Source organism: Panulirus ornatus, chromosome 59 (assembly GCF_036320965.1).
Source record: "Panulirus ornatus isolate Po-2019 chromosome 59, ASM3632096v1, whole genome shotgun sequence".
NCBI classification, from domain to species: Eukaryota; Metazoa; Arthropoda; class Malacostraca; order Decapoda; family Palinuridae; genus Panulirus; species Panulirus ornatus.
In genome coordinates, this window is record NC_092282.1 from 773,270 (window position 1) to 795,562 (window position 22,293).

General features: G+C 39.3%; 2 protein-coding genes and 1 pseudogene across 4 annotated transcripts in view; all 3 read left to right on the top strand.

The window, feature by feature from the left end:
- The window catches only part of LOC139767168 (actin-3, muscle-specific-like), a 208,480-nt gene that overhangs the window by 126,053 nt on the left and 60,134 nt on the right, over positions 1-22,293 (top strand). Inside the window, exons 2-3 of one of the 3 annotated variants that reach the window (XM_071696203.1) lie at positions 11,266-11,297; positions 13,367-14,742. The exons of the other annotated variants lie outside the window; for them this stretch is intronic. Coding sequence (XP_071552304.1) covers positions 13,385-14,515 — 1,131 coding nt within the window. The 5' untranslated portion in view covers positions 11,266-11,297; positions 13,367-13,384 and the 3' untranslated portion in view covers positions 14,516-14,742. Of the gene's footprint in view, positions 1-11,265; positions 11,298-13,366; positions 14,743-22,293 lie in introns of those variants that run through there. 3 annotated transcript variants of the gene reach the window in all.
- Positions 271-3,811, top strand: LOC139767170 (actin-3, muscle-specific-like). The gene is made up of 2 exons (XM_071696205.1): positions 271-368; positions 2,527-3,811. Exon 2 carries the CDS (start codon positions 2,545-2,547, stop codon positions 3,676-3,678), a length of 1,134 nt encoding a protein of 377 aa, XP_071552306.1. The 5' UTR covers positions 271-368; positions 2,527-2,544; the 3' UTR covers positions 3,679-3,811.
- On the top strand, positions 18,586-22,211 carry LOC139767171 (actin-3, muscle-specific-like; annotated as a pseudogene).

The following is a 22,293-nucleotide window of genomic DNA, read 5'->3' on the forward strand; positions in this document are numbered from 1 at the left end:
GAGGTAGTCATAGCCGGGAGCTGAAAGCTTGCCAGTAACCGAATTTACCAATTGTTCGTCAACGTTTCGTTGTTCTGTTTAGAAAATATATTTGATAAATAGCTTTCAGCAAAAGTGAAAGGTTAGTATTTCTGTTTAAGGTACAGATATGTATCTATGATGAAGCATCAGCTGTCAACATACCAAAGAGTAGAGAATACATTGTGGACAACCAACTGTAAATAAAAAAAATGTAAACACTGTCAGAACTGTAGTGCCTACGTTTGCAAGCGGGAGTATACGGATGGTATATAAGGACATTCATACATATCCGCACCTTAGTGTACTTCTGACTCAGGATACATCTCAACTGTGTGCGTCCCTCTCTGGTGAGACCTTGGTTCACTTTCACAGTCAACAATCTATTGAAAAACAGAATGTTTTCTAAGTTTACATTCTATTGATAAAATGTCATCTTGTTATAAGTGAAACAAGTTTTGGTTCAGTACGAAGATGCAGCGAAGGACTTACATTATTTTGTTTCATGTTAATTGGATCAAATTCTCTTTAAAGTGTTATAAAACAGTCAACAACAGAACACAACCTAAGTAATAAATATATAATTCCTTAAACATTAATGAAGATCTCATTAAAAACTCCGTTCATTTTATGTTAATATTTCATATATATATATATATATATATATATATATATATATATATATATATATATATATATATATATATATATATATATTTTTTTTTTTTTTTTTTTTTTTTTTCAAAAGAAGGAACAGAGAAGAGGGCCAGGTGAGGATTATACCCTCAAAGGCCCAGTCCTCTTTTCTTAACGCTACCTCGCTAATGCGGGAAATGGCGAATAGTTTGAAAGATATATATATATATATATATATATATATATATATATATATATATATATATATATATATATATATATATATATATATCAACAACCCAATTTGTCGAGATTATAAGGGTGGTAATGTAACCATATATGTTTCATCCACAACCAGCTATAAAGTGAACCTTTTGGCAGAGGTTTTCTTCCTTGTTTCTCATACGAGTATTGTGCCTGGTCATACATGTGTATAGTAGCCACCCACACAAGATGAGAAGATTGATGGATACTTTTCTTACCTAAACTTGGCTGTGAGGGCAGCTAACAAGTACGAGATGAGGGCGGCCAGTCATCACCTTGACTTTGGCTGTTTTATCACTATCATCATAATCTTTAAAACTTTATCATCATAATCTTTAAAACTTTATCACTATCATCATAATCTTTAAAACTTTATCACTATCATCATAATCTTTAAAACTTTATCACTATCATCATAATCTTTAATATCTTTATCATTATTATCATAATCTTTAATATCATTATCACTATTATCATAATCTTTAATATCATTATCACTATTATCATAGTCTTTGATATCATTATCACTATTATCATAATCTTTTATATTATTATCACTATTATCATAGTCTTTGATATCATTATCACTATTATCATAATCTTTAATATCATTATCACTATTATCATAATATTTAATATCATTATCACTATTATCATAGTCTTTGATATTATTATCACTATTATCATAGTCTTTATTATCATTATCACTATTATCATAATCTTCACCATCATCATCATTATCATTTACCATCATTACCATTAGTACCACAAGCAGATTAGTAAATTTTTTTCAAAATACGTTTTGAGTGACAGCTACTCGAATCAGTCTCTGATATTTGATCTTTTACAGTATGTTAATATTGTCATTAACTTACATGATCAATGTGTATCTACAACAGAGCTTTCAACTTTAGTTCACTTTACAGTGAAAAATATAAAAATTATAAACAAGAATTGAACAATCTTTTTTCTCCATAGAGAATTTGCGGAACCTTGACATTTCAGGAGACCGTATACAATAGCGTGCAAATCACTTGTATAATCATAATAGATCTAGAAGACAAATGCATTTCACACATGAAATAAAAAAAAAAAAAAAAAGGTTCCTTAGGAAGGAACACGACAAATCATTTCACAGTTTGTACATACACTGTACATATTTCTAATGTGCGAATGTACAGATAATCACAATATCTGAACGGCACATATCCCAAAACCAAATATATTTCGGATAGAATCCTAACATTAGGCAACTGACATCTAAGTATGTCGAGGCCATGAAAAATTGCTTCAAAATGAGAAACTAAGGAGAAACTTTGAAAACAATGGAATATATTCTAATGTTCACTATTCTGTATTTGTTGGTAAAACGCATACCGTTTCTTACTCTGGAACACCTACATCAAGTCATATTTGTCGTTCAAAGACCAAAACTAATTATCAGAGTCCCATTCCCAACTAATGTAACGACATTATGAGAAACTTCGTCGGTGCATTTCATATATGTCAGTCATATTGCAAATCCTCTGGTCAGGACTGGCATGAATGAGAACATATTGAGATGATCTCTACCCGTTTCAACTTAACATATGTATCATATCTTTACAGACGTGACACCACTCCACCATGTGTGACGACGAAGACGTGAGTCCCCTGGTTGTGGACAATGGCTCCGGCATGGTCAAGGCCGGCTTCGCCGGTGATGACGCTCCCCGCGCCGTATTCCCCTCCATCGTCGGCCGTCCTCGTCACCAGGGTGTCATGGTCGGTATGGGTCAGAAGGACGCCTACGTCGGTGATGAGGCCCAGAGCAAGCGAGGTATCCTGACTCTCAAGTACCCCATCGAGCACGGCATCATCACCAACTGGGACGACATGGAGAAGATCTGGCATCACTCCTTCTACAACGAACTCCGCATTGCCCCTGAGGAGTCCCCTGTCCTCCTCACTGAGGCTCCCCTCAACCCTAAGGCCAACCGTGAGAAGATGACCCAGATCATGTTTGAGACCTTCAACACCCCAGCCATGTACGTGGCCATCCAGGCCGTGCTGTCCCTCTACGCCTCCGGTCGTACCACAGGTATCGTGCTCGATACCGGTGATGGTGTCACCCACACCGTCCCCATCTACGAAGGTTATTGTCTTCCTCACGCCATCCTTCGTCTTGACCTGGCTGGCCGTGACCTGACTGCATACCTTACCAAGATCATGACTGAGCGTGGCTACTCCTTCACCACCACCGCTGAACGAGAAATCGTTCGTGACATCAAGGAAAAGCTCTGTTATGTTGCCCTTGACTTCGAGAATGAAATGAGTGTGGCTGCCGCGTCCTCATCCCTTGAGAAGTCCTACGAACTTCCCGACGGTCAGGTCATCACCATCGGCAACGAACGTTTCCGTTGCCCCGAGTCCCTCTTCCAGCCTTCCTTCCTGGGTATGGAATCTGTTGGTATCCATGAGACCGTCTACAACTCCATCATGAGGTGCGACATTGATATCAGGAAGGACCTGTTTGCCAACAATGTTATGTCCGGTGGTACCACCATGTACCCTGGTATTGCTGACCGCATGCAGAAGGAAATCACAGCTCTGGCTCCCTCCACCATCAAGATCAAGATCATTGCTCCTCCCGAGCGTAAGTACTCCGTCTGGATCGGTGGCTCCATCCTGGCCTCTCTGTCCACCTTCCAGACCATGTGGATCACCAAGGAGGAGTACGACGAGTCCGGCCCCGGCATAGTCCACCGCAAGTGCTTCTAAGAAGTACCTTACCTTTTAAGGATCTGAAGAAAACTTTTATTCTTATTCTTGTGTATCACTGATACTTAAAATATGGAAGCATGAATGGCTTATAATAAAATAGAAGCTTTCCTGGAGAAAGCTTGTATCGATATAGTTGATTTTGATTATTCCGTAATGTAATTTCCTTAGCAGTTAAGCAGTATGGTACCTGAAATGCTCGAGTACTTAATCTGCACAATAAAACTGTTCTCATTCGTACGCTTTCTGCTTTTTCACTGCAGATTGCAAGGGAAAAATACTGAAAAATGCATCAATATCAATGTAGAAAATGCATCAATATCAATGTAGAAACAACGAAACCTCGAAGTGTTAGATCTGATTAAGTACCCATCTTCCACTCAATCATCAAACACATATAATCACTCCAATTTCTTCTCGTCTCATCACTTCTTGATACAACTTCTCCATTTGCCTCTTGACCGTTGTTTCCATCGTTCTCTTGTATTTCCCACACTATTAACCTTCTTAGAGGGAAAAATCCTCAGTTGGCCTCCTTCTCTGTTCCTTCTCTTGGAAGAGTAAAACAAGGGGAAGATTTCCAGCCCCCGACTCCCACCCCTTTTAGTCACCTCTTACGACACGCAGGAAATTAATGGGCACTAGTCTTTCTCCCTTATCTCCAGGGATGATATGTATATATATATATATATATATATATATATATATATATATATATATATATATATATACACACACACACACACTAGCTCGCGGTTATACAGTGAATGAAAAGTCACCCTCGATTAAACTATCATTAGGAGTAGTCCCGTCAAAGAACTCACTTCAAGGAGACTACATTCCCCTACTATTGGAAATAGCGCAGCTTCCGGCTGAAGGGGCCCTCAGATAAGTCATCGGTGACATCAAGACTCGTCCACGAGAACTGGTCCTGGGGTAATTATAAAATCAATAAACAAACCGCCTCCATGGCCCTAACATGTCTCGAATCCATTCATCATCTCAGCTCATAGTTTGTGTCGGCTCACAGTTAAGTGTTGAAGAGAATGGAGTCTTTCCTATTGTTACATCACTTCCAATTTTGTTACGGATTTCCTTATTGGAGTGAATCCTCAGTAAAAACGTCTCTATTATTACTCTCATCCTCCCACACAGACCATCATTTTGTCGTGGAGAAGTAACGCCTGCAAGCGGTGATGCGTTGGATAAAGAATTACCACACATTCCGCTAGTAACAAACCTAACTCATAAATAAGACAAATCATGAGTCCCGAAAATATAAGAAGGTATACATTTCCACAGTGTATTTGTGGAGACAAAGAGGTACACATGGAGTCATTCGTCAGCTCATGAGTTCCTAATGCTCGCATAACATGTGCGGGATGTAATGGGGTGTCTGGTGGTGCACGACCTAGCCAGGAGAGGAGGCACGCTAGCAGACACTTATCAAAAGCAACTGCCACAATGATTACTGAGACAGATTCAATGTTGCCACGGAAGCGACGATTCTATTTTAAAAGTAGGCGGGGGAGAGAGAGAGAGAGAGAGAGAGAGAGAGAGAGAGAGAGAGAGAGAGAGAGAGAGATGATTAGACGACTTTACTTGATTAAGTTTTGTCGAGAAGACTGATGAAGAGGCTCTCTAGTAGTGAGTGTTATAATGATTACTGAACCTGTTCTACAGCTTCAGCAACTGTTCTCAAGACAAGAACACGCAAACACTAAGTAAAATTCCGTCTTTTTTTCACACGGATATTTCAGTTATATGACGTTCCAAGAAGATGTGAGCTAACATCAAAAGTAGTAATGTCATCGAATGCTAGAACAATGCAATCTTCAATAGAAACAACAGTCTACAATCATCTTCCTAAAATATCTTTATCCTTCAACAGTTTATCCACAGCATCTGGCTGGCATTTTGGTGACTCCTGCATCTCAACTAAGGCAAAGTTTCCTTACCAATCTCTCATCCACCAATCCTCCTATAATGTACCATTACTGGTGAAGTCTCTCACTCATGTTACCTTCGAAGTATTTCCTTAAACCATCTTTCTCGCATCTTCATTCTTACTCGAGATATTCCCTTAATTCTTCACACAGTGTCTTGGTTATCTAACTTGGATACCTCCATCAAAACTAAATAAAGTAATGGGTCACATTCATGCATGTCTAGTTTGGAACAAACGATCCAAGATGCCCACTTCCAGCATAATCTAGAATCAAGTTTCTCACGCTCAGTAAAGCACTTCGCGGACCTCAAACTTTCCTTCCTTACCCGACTCTCCTCTCAATTTTATCTTTCCTACTGTCATCATTAATGATCATCATTTACATTATCATCATTAATAATCATTTACCGTATCATTAATGATCATCATTTACATTATCATCATTAATAATCATTTACCGTTTCATTAATGATCATCCTTCACAGTATTATCATTAATGATCATCATTTACCGTATCATCATTAATGATTATCCTTCACAGTATCATCATTAATGATCATCATTTACCGTATCATCATTAATGATCATCCTTCACAGTATTATCATTAATGATCATCATTTACCGTATCATCATTAATGATTATCCTTCACAGTATCATCATTAATGATCATCATTTACCGTATCATCATTAATGATTATCCTTCACAGTATCATCATTAATGATCATCATTTACCGTATCATCATTAATGATTATCCTTCACAGTATCATCATTAATGATCATCATTTACCGTATCATCATTAATGATTATCCTTCACAGTATCATCATTAATGATCATCATTTACCGTATCATCATTAATGATTATCCTTCACAGTATCATCATTAATGATCATCATTTACCGTATCATCATTAATGATTATCCTTCACAGTATCATCATTAATGATTATCCTTCACAAATACGCAAACCACCTACCAATTGGTTCTTCTCGGGTCAAGGTAATGGTTCTCTGGCACAGTACACCTTATCTTCTGTAGTTACATATATGTCATTAACTTTCTTCAAATTGTTAATAGCAATGATAAATCTTTTTCGACAATTTGGAGTGGCTCGTTTTGACAAACATAGGGATGTATTACCCTCTAAGGCAAACATTTTTCCCTTTACTTAACAATTCATTACCTTTTATCAACTTTATAGTGAAGTGGTAAATGATTGTATATTACCAACTTTAGGTTGCATGATCCATGGGGATAGAAACAAGTTTAAATTTAGCAAATGCAGAAAACCGTCCAATGTTTGTTCTCATATTCATTATTACTCACTTACAGAGTTAAACTATATATCATTCCAGTCGATGTTCCTTAGTGCATTGCATAAATGCAGACCGGAAGTTATTGATCATGAGTTTGAGAAGAAATATTCTATTGGATCCAAGTTAAAGTATCCTAGATCTTTCATTGATAAATCCCTTAAGCTGGCAAAGAAATCATCTTATAGAGATAAACCCAACCCTCCGCTTGATACCAAAAACCTTTTAATTCTCCCTTTTAGTGATAATTTTACATTAATTCCCAGTTTGCTTCAATCATTTGATTAAACGTAGCCTTCAGGAACAACAATGCTATAAAGAATATCTTAATCAAAATCTCATCAGAAAATCTGCGGGCTGTGTTTACAGAATACCTTGTAAAAACTGTAATATGGTATATGCCAGGCAGACAGGTAAGAATCTTTATGTCAGACTTAAGCAACATAAATATAGTAAAAGAACGAGACAAGAATCAAATGGTTTGTTTAATCATGTAAAAAATAATGGCCATTTTACGTACTGGAATAATGCTCATTCAGTTAACTGTAACTGCTTTACCTACCACGAGAAATATCACTGAATCTTATATTACAAAATACACAAAGAATTGTAACATTATTATTAGAGAGAGTCTGTACAAACTTGATTCCTTTGTCGTTGGCAAAATTTGTCAACAGTTCCCTTTTCTGTCCACATAGTAAAAATTGTATGACATGCATAATGCCAGACTCGAACGCAACAAAACCAAACACCACCATCCGGTAACCTTGATCACCAATGAATGGCGTCTTAGCTACGACTCTTCCTTGAATAACAACTGACTGTTCTACGTCTTCTATCACATTCTTGTATCTCCCTTTACGATGTGATCATTACACGAAAGTGCACGTGTGAACTTATCGTGTTTCATTTCCACGTGGACGCATAGGAATTTATGAATAATAATATATATATATATATATATATATATATATATATATATATATATATATATATATATATATATATATATTTTTTTTTTTTTTAATTTTCCAAAAGAAGGAACAGAGAATTGGGCCAGTCAAAGGCCCAGTCCTCTGTTCTTAATGCTACCTCGCTAACGCGGGAAATGGCGAATAGTTTAAAAGAAAGAAAAATATATATATATATATATATATATATATATATATATATATATATATATATATATCCTATGAGTCCACGGGGAAAATGAAACACAAGCTCCCAAGTGCACTTTCGTGTAATAATCATATCATTAGGGGAGACACACGAGAGAAATATAACAGTCAGTTGACATATATATATATATATATATATATATATATATATATATATATATATATATATATATATATATATATATATATATATGCGTGTGTGTGTGTGTGTGTGTGTGTGTTCGAATCATATGAATAAAAGTTAAACCAATTTTCGAAAAAGACAGACCTTTGACAGTATCCTTTACTATAAAGGTGATAGAAACTGAATGAAGTTTTCTCATAATGTCAACATTTGTAAGAGTCTTCCTACAGCTGTTTTTCACATAAATACACGATAAAGTCTGTTTTCCCTAGCGCCGTGCCTACTGTTCAGTTTAAGTTATATATCCGTTACAACAAGCAATTTTCTAATGCATTTCATAATTTTTCATTATCAAAAATCACAAACTTACAAAATAAATTCTAAGCGACGTATCTGTCTGGCGGCGGACTGGTAAACAAGGTAATGTGTGCCTTGGCTCCGGGCACCTGGACGCACACCTACCACCCCTGGCTGTACCTGTGACCATGATGACGACTGTACCTGTGACCATGATGACGACTGTACCTGTGACCATGATGACTGTACCTGTGACCATGATGGGTTATGTCGAGGGGAGTGTAGTGTACTAAATGACCGTCACTGATGATTAACGTCACATCGCAGAACTCCTAACGTTGACCTACGTCACGTGTGGCAACAGGTCAACTCACAGGTGGGTCAGGTGGGTTAATTCCCTCAGCTTCCTCCCTGTGTGGCTTACGTGCCACCACCCTAGACGTAATCTTACGACCATCGCCGAATCTAACTCCTCTTTTCGCTCGCCTACATCGCTGCCGTCTGTCCTCTCTCACAGTAGGTTACGTAAGATCCTGAGGAAATTCTCCAAGAAGGTCACTTCTTGTGGCTACGGGCCCTAACATCACACCTCCTAATACCCCTTTATCACATGCAGTCTGGACACTCCTCAGCCGCAATGATGAACACTGACTGCCTTTGGATCTCGCATTCACTATGTTCTAAGGTTAAATCAACTAACAACTTTGATATACATTACACACACACAACATACATCACATGAAGAACGACACTTTCTACAACACATAGTGGGAAAATGAAAAAAAAAATGATAAAACGCACATTAAGAAGTGATCGGGGCCTGAACATGCAGGAGGGTGAAAGGCGTGCAAGGAATAGAGTGCATTGGAACGATGTGGTATACCGGGGTCGACGTGCTGTCAATGGACTGAACCAGGGCTTGTGAAGCGTCTGGGGTAAACCATGGAAAGTTCTGTGGGGCATGGATGTGGAAAGGGAGCTGTGGTTTCGGTGCATTATTACATGACAGCTAGAGACTGAGTGTGAACGAATGTGGCCTTTGTTGTCTTTTCCTAGCGCTACCTCGCATACATGAGGGGGGAGGGAGTTGTTATTCCATGTGCGGCGAGGTGGCGATGGGAATAAATAAAGGCAGACAGTATAAATTATGTACATGTGTATGTATGTATATGTCTGTGTGTGTGTATATATATGTGTACACTGAGATGTATAGGTATGTATATTTGCGTGTGTGGACGTGTATGTATATACATGTGTATGTGGGTGGGTTGGACCATTTCTTTCGTCTGTTTCCTTGCGCTACCTCGCTAACGCGGGAGACAGCGACAAAGCAAAATATATATAAACAATAAATATATATATATATATATATATATATATATATATATATATATATATATACATATATATATATATATATATATATAGAGAGAGAGAGAGAGAGAGAGAGAGAGAGAGAGAGAGAGAGAGAGAGAGAGAGAGAGACTTTAAGAGAGAAAAAGAAGAACATCAATGTATCTCGTGCGTGTCGTATAAGACGACTCGGAGAGAGGGAGCAGGGATCCCCCGACCTGTCTTCCAGGCAATAACTCAAAAACAAAACAAAACATAAAATGGATTTAAACAGATTTTACCTGGCAGACGTACAATTCAGGAAAAATGAAAAATCTAAATGAAAAACAATCAATGAAAATGAAAAAATGTAAGTATGTTTCCCAGAGCCAAGGTTAAGCTGAGTTTATAACTTGAGAGAGGTGAGGTCACTGAGGGTGACCTGTGACCTGATCCCTTCATCTGTTTCTTAATTCATTGGCCGGCCCCGGGGGCCCAGTGGCGGCTGCTCTACTATGCTATATTCTGGTTCTCTCAATCTGTACTCAGTCTTGGCAGTGTAATTATTCACTTCATATTTTTCGTTTCCTTGTGGTTTCACTTGCATATATATATATATATATATATATATATATATATATATATATATATATATATATATATATATATATATATATATATAACTATATTATTATTATACTTGATTACCGTTACCCGCGTCAGCGAGGTAGCGTCAGAAAACAGACGAAAAATGGCCCATCCACTCACACACACACACACACACACACACACACATAAATATATATATATATATATATATATATATATATATATATATATATATATATATATATATATATATATATATATATATATTGTATGAAAATGACAATAGAAAATGAACAATGTCGATGGTAAGAAATTCTCAAGTATAAAAGTAGAACATGTAGAAGTAAGAGCACAATTCGGGAAAGGTCCATTTAAGGTTTGTCATTCATGTGAAGGGGTCACGGTGAGCAGTGGGGGTGAGTTCGCCGTGCCAATATCTTGCCTGATACTGCAGTTGAGAATGTTTTCCAGCAAGACACAGTTATGAGAAGTAAGATATTACACTTACTACAGTGCGACTGGGAACCCCACATATTTATGTAGTACCAAGCCAGAGTGATTCATGATCAACTTGACTTGGATTTCAAGTTTTTGTATTCCTGTTAAGGCAATATCTGCTCACCTACCGAATGGGTTGAGGGTACACTCACTGATCAACCACCCAAAGCAACTATAAAGGAAAAAAAATGTAAACACACTGACATCTTTGGCCTTTACTAAGTTAGTAAGCAGGAGTATGTACATGAAGGCTATATAAACGCATACATGAGGCCTCTGCTCTTAGTGTACTTCAGGCTCAGGATACACCCGCACACTGTACGTGTCTCTCTGTACCGCAACTTTGGTGACTCGAATTCCATATTAGGTTCCATGTTTCAGAACTCGGGAAATCAGTGTTCGTTTAGAATGTAATTTACGATCTTTCTTCTCTGAGATGGAGGCCAAAGAGAAATCTGAAATTCAAAAGATTGTTTACAGCAACCATGTCAACACTGTTGGGAATTACATTTTCACAGATGTAATACTGTAGTTCTACTGCTATGATGGTTTTCCCTGATTCAGATCTAACCAGTAGTATGTTCTTTCAAAAGGAAGCATAGTGACATCTTTTCGTATCTTATTGCAAAATAGAAAAACAGTAATTAGATCCATCCACAGTAAAATATTAAACTCAGGTCTCTTGAAAATCGATAATTGTCTTGCTTCCACTGGCTCGAGCGTGTGGTCGTTTGGTAGAGAGTTGCCCATGTTGCTCCACATATGGGTGCCGTGCCCGGTCTTATTTTGCTCTCATGAATCATAGAGGTATTATGGGGAGACGCGGAGGGTAAAGAAGAATCTGAGTTGCGTATGTAACGACGACACGACACGAGCTACTTGCCAGTGACAGTCAGAAAATTGTGAAACAAATTGTGTCATCTATCACTCTATCTCTCTCTCATAAACAAAAACAAATATCAAATGACAGTCGGAAACATACATTACATCAGACTGAGCAGTTTGTCCTTACCACACTCCCTCATTTTCCCCAAGACACAGTTCAAGCATAACCATAGTTTATGAAAGATTTTTGAAATTGCAATGATGACTTGAATATGACTCTTGCACTTATCTAAACTCAGTGTTCTTCTCTTCACAAAGACTTTGCAACTGGAAAAAAGTAACAGAGAGTAATATATCATCACGTGATATCAGACATTCCTAACCTTTGCTGGACACCCTTGTTTGCTTGGATATCTATTAATTCCTTCTCTCCTCTCTTGTGTGAAGCATTGGCCAGTGTACAAGCACTGTAAAAACAACGTTGAAATGCTTCAACATAGGAAAGAAGCAAACAAAGAAATAAACTGAGGAATTTCAACACATTTCCATCTTTTTATTAGCAGTGAATTAATGAGAAGACTGTAGTCAGATGTCTCTATCAATAGAACAGCCATGACTGTGGTATCTTCTTAAGAATTTCTCTCATATCTCCCTCGTACCTGGAAAATCATACTTCCTATTTCAGAAATATGAAGATGAGACGCTATTTTTTGAAAGGGATGGGAGATGCGAACGTTATTTGTCGAGGTGCTTAGATGTGCGGGTGGAAGCTGAAAGCAGTCATTTGGGATTCACTAAAATGTTTACTGGATGGGATAACGTAAGGAAAGAGTATGCAAGATTCTTACATGAACGAGTATGTATCCCAAAGCTAATATTGACGAGAAACTTTGGAGTGTGTAGGTCATGAGAGATAAGAAATAAGAATGCAGATGGCTAACATGCTCAGTATAATTGGGATTAGGAGGATGGAGAGAATGAAGAACGATGCTAGGCTAAACCTTTAACAGTTAACAAGAAGCTGTGCGTTAACAAGAAGTCATTAAAAAAGCGCAATAATGACTCTTTCGGAACAGTATGGGCTTGTTGATCACGATACAGATGATCACTTGGTCAAGAAGATATTAATAGTCCAGTAGAACAAACTACGAGGGAGGATGACCGCGGTGAAGGATTGATATAAAGAAAACAAGGATTACACTGCCCATCTCGTTATTGCAAACTAAAGCGCGAAAGGAATGACTGGTAATCAAATGCAATGGAAGTATCTTGAGTGTGGAGGTAGGATGAACATAGATGTTAGTCACATTTGATGAATTAAGTTTGTGTGTAGTGAAAGAACAAGAAGCATTTATATAAATGTGAAAATTCATTTTTCACTTTAACACGCTGGGTATTGTATGATGATGAGAGTGCGTTATGTTGCGAGGCTGTATGTACTTGATCTAACTCAATAAATAGGGAATGGGTAATGTTAAGAGAAAAACAAACATAATAGAGATACTGAGAAAAGACATTACAAAAAATGTGCAAGATTCCTAAATGTTATCACAATTTTCCAGATCTCACACTAATCCACCATGTGTGACGAAGAAGTGAGTCCCCTGGTTGTGGACAATGGCTCCGGGATGGTCAAGGCCGGCTTCGCCGGTGATGACGCTCCCCGCGCCGTATTCCCCTCCATCGTCGGCCGTCCTCGTCACCAGGGTGTCATGGTCGGTATGGGTCAGAAGGACGCCTACGTCGGTGATGAGGCCCAGAGCAAGCGAGGTATCCTGACTCTCAAGTACCCCATCGAGCACGGCATCATCACCAACTGGGACGACATGGAGAAGATCTGGCATCACTCCTTCTACAACGAACTCCGCATTGCCCCTGAGGAGTCCCCTGTCCTCCTCACTGAGGCTCCCCTCAACCCTAAGGCCAACCGTGAGAAGATGACCCAGATCATGTTTGAGACCTTCAACACCCCAGCCATGTACGTGGCCATCCAGGCCGTGCTGTCCCTCTACGCCTCCGGTCGTACCACAGGTATCGTGCTCGATACCGGTGATGGTGTCACCCACACAGTCCCCATCTACGAAGGTTATTGTCTTCCTCACGCCATCCTTCGTCTTGACCTGGCTGGCCGTGACCTGACTGCTTACCTTACCAAGATCATGACTGAGCGTGGCTACTCCTTCACCACCACCGCTGAACGAGAAATCGTTCGTGACATCAAGGAAAAGCTCTGTTATGTCGCCCTCGACTTCGAAAATGAGATGAACATTGCTGCCGCGTCCTCATCCCTTGAGAAGTCCTACGAACTTCCCGACGGTCAGGTCATCACCATCGGCAACGAACGTTTCCGTTGCCCCGAGTCCCTCTTCCAGCCTTCCTTCCTGGGTATGGAATCTGTTGGTATCCATGAGACCGTCTACAACTCCATCATGAGGTGCGACATTGATATCAGGAAGGACCTGTTCGCCAACAACGTTTTGTCTGGTGGTACCACCATGTACCCTGGTATTGCTGACCGCATGCAGAAGGAAATCACAGCTCTGGCTCCCTCCACCATCAAGATCAAGATCATTGCTCCTCCCGAGCGTAAGTACTCCGTCTGGATCGGTGGCTCCATCCTGGCCTCTCTGTCCACCTTCCAGTCCATGTGGATCACCAAGGAGGAGTACGACGAGTCCGGCCCCGGCATCGTCCACCGCAAGTGCTTCTAATAAGTAGACTTTTGACGAAATATTTCATATCATGTTTGTGTTATGTATTGATCACATACTTTGGTTACAGAGAAATTTTAATACGAACTCATTAGCGTATGTATGGGAATGGGAAGAACATGAAGTAAAAGAAAATATTTGTTATGTCTTGTAGGCTCACTGCATATTGCATTTCGTCTCCCACGTCTACCTATTATATAATAAAATTATCATCTACTCTGGACTCATATCAGTTTTTTGTGTGTTCCCTGCTTGTGCCTAGAAGATATTGTTTACATATCCTGAACATTGCATTGGTGCCTAAGGCTGAATTCCAGGCTAACACTGCAGTAACATGAATATCAAGAACAGCAATTATCATATCTTCCTTGCGTAAAATACTTAGATCAACAAGCTAACAAAATACTATATATCTTCGTGAAACAATTAGGTAAAGCACATTATTAATGGAATGTTGGAACGATATAAAGAAAACATTATGATTAATTTCAAATATTTACAATCATACACACACATTCCTATTAGAGGCGTTCACAAATGATGCATCTCTACATTGCAACTGTTCACTAGTGAACATACGTGTAAGTCACGTACTTCAACACTGAAATTGTAATCCTGACAGCTAGGACGATACGAGGTTGTGTTCTCTCCCTGGCATGACGTGTACCGTCAAAGTGACACAAGAGGCTGGCTGATACGACCACAGTGAACGTTTTATTGATGCGACACCAAAGACAATACAAACGGAAACAAGTCATTTCCCAATAAAAATTTGGTGTTTTGTTCCATAATCGTTCATGTTTCCCCCGAAAAGATTATGTCCCTTATGTCTCTGTTATGGTTGACAGTTAAATAGTATCTCCTCTTTCTGGTTACCGGACGTCTTCACGGCAACAGAGGAACGTTGAGTTACGTACGTAATGACCCGAACTGTTATTTGAGGTTAACAAGATCAATATTAGCGAGTTTGTCTGGTAAGGATTACTGTGGCAAGTGAAGTAGGTTTTGATGCAAAGGGTGAAGCTAACGCTTACTAGCAGCAGAACAATGTGGGTTTGAAACCATGATAACGTTGAGAGGGGACTCGTCCTGCTGGCTGGCTGAGAGTGAGTTGTCTTAGATCATGTTCACTGTAGTGTGACACGTCGCAAACAGTAACAGTCAGAAGGTACAAACTTGGTCAGTGTTAAGCAAGTCGTGTTTTGTGGGTTAACATTGCTAGTAATCCGTTATGTTTATGTCCGATCAATTCTCGTCCTCCTGCTGTCCCAGAGGATATGATCATTACACGTCAGCCCAACATACATTACATACTGTATCTATCATAACTAATCTTAAACATTCATATTGTTCTCTCGCACTGCATGATAATACATCAATACAAACATCACATTATGAAACGTATGTAGCCACGTGGGTCCCATTATACTACACTCCTACGAAAGTAAGTCAAATTCCAATTTTTTTCTTTTAGGCAAGTTATCAGTAACTATGATGGGCAACCTCAGCCACGTCTACCCTAACCATCTTGTAGTGAGGCGGTCAGGGAGATCACCGTAGATTTAACTGCACAACTATGATGATATAATCATTAATCCGGGAAGATCAGAATGATGACCAAACATAAAATTCTGTTCATAAAATATGTTAATAACATTCCTGTGATTTAATTTCCAGAGCGTAAGTTAATACCATTAAGTAAATCTGGTCTCTTAATTACATTCTTAGTGAATGAAATTCAAAGCACAGCATAGCCTAGCCCGTATTAAAAGTTTAATGTTTCCCTGAAATACGACAAAGTTTTTATGAAAACATTATGAAAACTATGTAAGTAATGTTTTCACAATTATGCGAACAACATCATTATAAAGTTCGTCAACTACAGAACAAATATTGACTGATGATGAGATGGTCTTGCTAATAACCTGCTGACATGTGATGCAGATATAGTGTTTGTGGATGACATATGTTATGTGATGTAGATATAGTGTTGTGGACTGAGAGCCAACGGGACAAGTGTGGTTGAGACAAACAGAAAAGCTAAGTACCATGGTCAGAGGAATGAAATATAACAACCACTAAAGTGTTGGCTCATTGCCCAGCCGTCAACGACCCTCCCGACACCCATGAGGATAGTACTACCGAGAGAGAGAGAGAGAGAGAGAGAGAGAGAGAGAGAGAGAGAGAGAGAGAGAGAGTCGAGATAAATTTCTAAGGATAATCTTCTCCATTAGACTGAAACACAGTCTTCTATACACAATCTTATAAATTCATTAAAAGAGACTTTGAAACAGGTAAGTGAATATCGTCTAAGACGATTAAATATGCTAAGAGGTCATCAACTGGAACTTTCGTGAACAGAGATGAAACATCAAACTAAACAGTTTGAAATCAAAATCAACATTAATGTCATTAAGCTTTTTAACTAGATCTACAGTGTTCATGATATTAGAAATGGATATCTTACCCACTAATGGGGCTTAATAAAGCAACTAACCACTTGACAACTTATGTGATAGAGGCCACTGAACTCACTACACAAAGAAGTATAACAATTTTAGCGAAGGGCTAGACAAATTGGATAGTTTTATTTTTGATAGAATTTGTAAACAATTCACTTTTTTGTTCACATGAATTTCATGATACGCATGTTGCTACACATGAACGCACCCAACCTCCATTCGGGTAGTCACTTGTTTACCAAATGGAGTCCTACCTACGTCTCTTCGTTCTATATAAACTGACATATTTGTTTTTTGTATCTCCACTGATAATGTGATTATTACACAAAAGTGCACTTGGGAAATTATTCTGTTTCATTTCCCTGTGGTAAGGACAGAATATATATATATATATATATATATATATATATATATATATATATATATATATATATATATATATATATATATATAATTGTCCAAGAACACCTTTCTTAAAAGGGGTCCAGAGATATTGCACGACATTCAGCTGCAAGGCTGCACTGCTGGACACAGAAGTAGACACATGACGGAGTCCTTTGCATTCAGTTCCTCGACGAAACTGCACTCCTCCTCGGCCAATGGCGACAATACAACCACGTTAAGGTGAGTTTACTTTGGTGAACTAACATCATCATGCTGGCAGACTTCTCGTAGTCTGCCCTCTTAAAAGCCACAACCTCTGCAACAGTTACAATAACAAAGTTGCAAACCACACAAAAATACGTAGTATTTAGAACAATCACAGGCTGCCCAGCTATCACAAATATTAAACACATTCAAAATGAAACAAAGCTCATCCCATTACTATCCTACCTCAACATACTCAAACGCTCAGTCGTATACAACCTACCCTTCACTCCTGTTCAAACTACTCCGGAACTAAACACCAACTGCCAAATAAATTACTTTTGCTTCACACTTCAGTAACATCTACTCATAGATCACCCACCTACAAATATATATATATATATATATATATATATATATATATATATATATATATATATATATATATATATATATATATATATATATATATTACGATTTGTAGACTCAATACATAATTTTCAATATCGAACCTTATGCTAAGTATGCATAATCTTTATCCAGATAACATAATGATGCCCAAGGAAAACTCAGTGAATTTCTAGACCCCATGTTAATAAGAATAGGAAAATGGGAAATTTCTATATAAAACCTGAAGTACCGTTAAGGTAAGACGAGAGTAGATGTACTAGGACTTCTTGTGTTGCCAGCAACAGCTGGGTAATGACACATTTGTCTGCAATGTAGCCTGGTTATGTCATCATAGGTAAACTTACAAAATAAATTGAACCAACCTATAAGGTACCAATATCCGTTGCTTTCAATGATCTGTGATTTTATTCCTCCTGTCTAATTTAATGATACTGTATTAGTATGAAGGCAATACCTTAACACATACCATAATGGAGACGGGCAGGTTTCTTCACCAGCCACCTAAAACAACTATAAGAAAGAAAAAAGTGCATCACTGTGACAACCATGGTAGTTTTTGGTAAGCAGGAATATATTGGTGGTGTATAAAAGCGTGAGACACTCTCAACCCTCTAGTGTACTTCAGGCTCAGGATACGTCTAGTCTTGTGTACGTTGCTCTCTGGTGACTGTGTTGACTTAAGGATGATCACTAATACTATATTCATTATCTATCATAGTGAAATTTGTCCGAGGTTCTCGATAACTGGAAAAGCAGTCGAAAGTAATAAGTTCTTGGTGTGATCTTGTGTTCTTGTAATTAATCATTATTGCTAGAAAGACGTCGTTACATTCTTATCATTTTAGAGTATTTTAGTATTTTCTAACATGGGGAACTAAATGATGAAGGTGCCATTCATCCAGGCCAGCTACTGAAACTGTAAACTATATATTTCTTTTTACATGTCCATTATTGTTCACGCTATATCAACTTAGAAATAAGAGAATCCTATTTCATGAATTTCTCGGAATTCTAAAATCTTGTACGACTACTGAAAACAATAACATAGAAGAAACAACCAGAGTCAGGCATACGAAGTTCAACAATGATTTTGTCTGCTTTCTTGTTATGTGTTTACAGCGCTCACACGACGTTCATAAATATACGAGTTACTTACGAACTAAAATTAAACTTGGCAGCAAAACTATATTAGTTCCTTGCCAGTGGGAGTGGCTCCACAGATCATAATACGGAACTTAACACTATACATCCTCACGTACGTCTTCACGTGAACATGACGCACTTCAGAAATGTTTGATACATAAAACGACGTTCTTGAATTATTTAGTACAGGGAAAAAGTTATCATCTTTTAAGAAAATCCCTTATAAAAACATATTTGCGTCTTATTATATCAGCAGTTCTTTTAATGCTGATACTATCTTCATGTCTTACTTGAAGGTTTCTTCTCCTTGCCTAGCAATATTATTTACGAACTTAGTTCCAAGTAAACTTAACAACTTTTACCACTTTTTTGTTTATATTTTCTCCCTTAAAAATGGAGAAATTTGATTAATTCCGCGAAAAAGCAGCAAGTAACTTGAATGAAACCATGAAAATCACATTGAATTTAAAACACCAAAACCTGTGTGTGTGTGTGTGTGTGTGTGTGTGTGTGTGTGTGTGTGTGTGTGTGTGTGTGTGCGCTGTTTCCCGCGTTAGAGAAGCAGCACCAGGAACAGACAAAGAAAAGGCCTCATTAGCTCAAATCTATTCTCTAGCTGTAACGTGTAATGACCTAAAACACAGCTCCCTCTACACAGACGAGCCCCACATACATTTCCGAGGTTTTCCGCAACCACTGCGTATACCCTCGTTCAGCCAAAAGACACCACATCGTCTCCTGTCCGCTCTATTTCATCCGTGTCTCACCTTCCTGAATGTTCAGACCCCCGTAACTTAAAGCCTCTTACACTCCATTCTTCCATCTCCTTCGCGGTTTCTCCCTCCCCCTTGCTCCCTCCACTTCTGACATATATGCTAGTCAATCCATGTTCACTCATCCTCTCCTGATGTCCAAAACATTTCAGCTCACTGTGTTCAGCTCTCACTCATAATGAGCTTTCTACCACACATATCTCTTACACTATCATTCCTAACTCGACCAACACCCCCCCCCCCCCCACACACACACACATACACACGCACCAAACATTGTCCTCAAGTATTACATTTCCCACACATTCATCCCCCTCCGTACTTTTCTATTCAGGTTCCACAACTCGCGCCCACATAATATCGCTTGTACTACTACAGCATCAAATGTGCCCATCTTTACCGTGACAGTTACCTCGTTCAACAAATTCTCAAAGCACCTAGAGCATTTACCCCCAAAATTCATCCTTTGATCCATATCAGCTCCCACAATTCTACCCACTCCCAGGTATCTGAAACACTTCATAGCCTCCAAGTTCTCTCCAGTGCAACTCACACTTAGACCAACCTGTCCTTACTCGCAACCAGACGTCATAACTTTCCTTTTTATCCTCATTAAATCCCACCTTCCTCGATTCATACACTATTCCAAACAAAGAGAACTGCTTCTGCAGTTTTTCAGTCATATCTGCCACCAAAGCTGTATCATCAGCAAAAACCAAATGACTTCCCAAGTCCACTTTGTCCGTCAAACCCAGAGCATACCTTAGACCCGCCACTTACTTCAAGAAACTCGCTTTTACCTTCTAGACCATCCTATCCATAAATCATCAGCCCCTTCATGTAGCTTTCATTCAGTCATAGATTTTGGGGTTTCGTCTTCCTAATCAAACATAGCATATCAAAAGTGACGTAATATGAAACGTCGTTATATATACTTTATGCAACTTAGGTACAACTTTTTCCTTTCTAGATCTGACACCACCACTCCACCATGTGTGACGACGAAGACGTGAGTCCCCTGGTTGTGGACAATGGCTCCGGCATGGTCAAGGCCGGCTTCGCCGGTGATGACGCTCCCCGCGCCGTATTCCCCTCCATCGTCGGCCGTCCTCGTCACCAGGGTGTCATGGTCGGTATGGGTCAGAAGGACGCCTACGTCGGTGATGAGGCCCAGAGCAAGCGAGGTATCCTGACTCTCAAGTACCCCATCGAGCACGGCATCATCACCAACTGGGACGACATGGAGAAGATCTGGCATCACTCCTTCTACAACGAACTCCGCATTGCCCCTGAGGAGTCCCCTGTCCTCCTGACTGAGGCTCCCCTCAACCCTAAGGCCAACCGTGAGAAGATGACCCAGATCATGTTTGAGACCTTTGCTACCCCAGCCATGTACGTAGCCATCCAGGCCGTGCTGTCCCTCTACGCCTCCGGTCGTACCACAGGTATCGTGCTCGATACCGGTGATGGTGTCACCCACACCGTCCCCATCTACGAAGGTTATTGTCTTCCTCACGCCATCCTTCGTCTTGACCTGGCTGGCCGTGACCTGACTGCTTACCTTACCAAGATCATGACTGAGCGTGGCTACTCCTTCACCACCACCGCTGAACGAGAAATCGTTCGTGACATCAAGGAAAAGCTCTGTTATGTTGCCCTCGACTTCGAAAATGAAATGAGTGTGGCTGCCGCGTCCTCATCCCTTGAGAAGTCCTACGAACTTCCCGACGGTCAGGTCATCACCATCGGCAACGAACGTTTCCGTTGCCCCGAGTCCCTCTTCCAGCCTTCCTTCCTGGGTATGGAATCTGTTGGTATCCATGAGACCGTTTTCAACTCCATCATGAGGTGCGACATTGATATCAGGAAGGACCTGTTCGCCAACAACGTTTTGTCTGGTGGTACCTACCATGTACCCTGGTATTGCTGACCGCATGCAGAAGGAAATCACAGCTCTGGCTCCCTCCACCATCAAGATCAAGATCATTGCTCCTCCCGAGCGTAAGTACTCCGTCTGGATCGGTGGCTCCATCCTGGCCTCTCTGTCCACCTTCCAGACCATGTGGATCACCAAGGAGGAGTACGACGAGTCCGGCCCCGGCATCGTCCACCGCAAGTGCTTCTAGGAAATTATTGTACTTAACATGATAAACATGGAAATAAAAAGATCTTACTGTTCCTTTGTTTTGTGTACAAAACACTCCTTTCATCTTGGGTAAAGTGCCCTCGGTTCCTAGTTACTAATGAATTTTGGGGGATAGAAATGTAAAGGTGAATACAATCACGCATACCTATTCACGTAATAAAATTGTTTCTTTCTTTGTATGTATTATTCATTTTCTTCGCAGCATCGTATACCACAAATAATGAAATATTGATTTCAAGACAATTGTAGCATGTA

Bases quoted from the DNA above. Each gene is read 5' to 3' on its own strand.
- LOC139767170 (XM_071696205.1), top strand. From the start codon at position 2,545: ATGTGTGACGACGAAGACGTGAGTCCCCTGGTTGTGGACAATGGCTCC.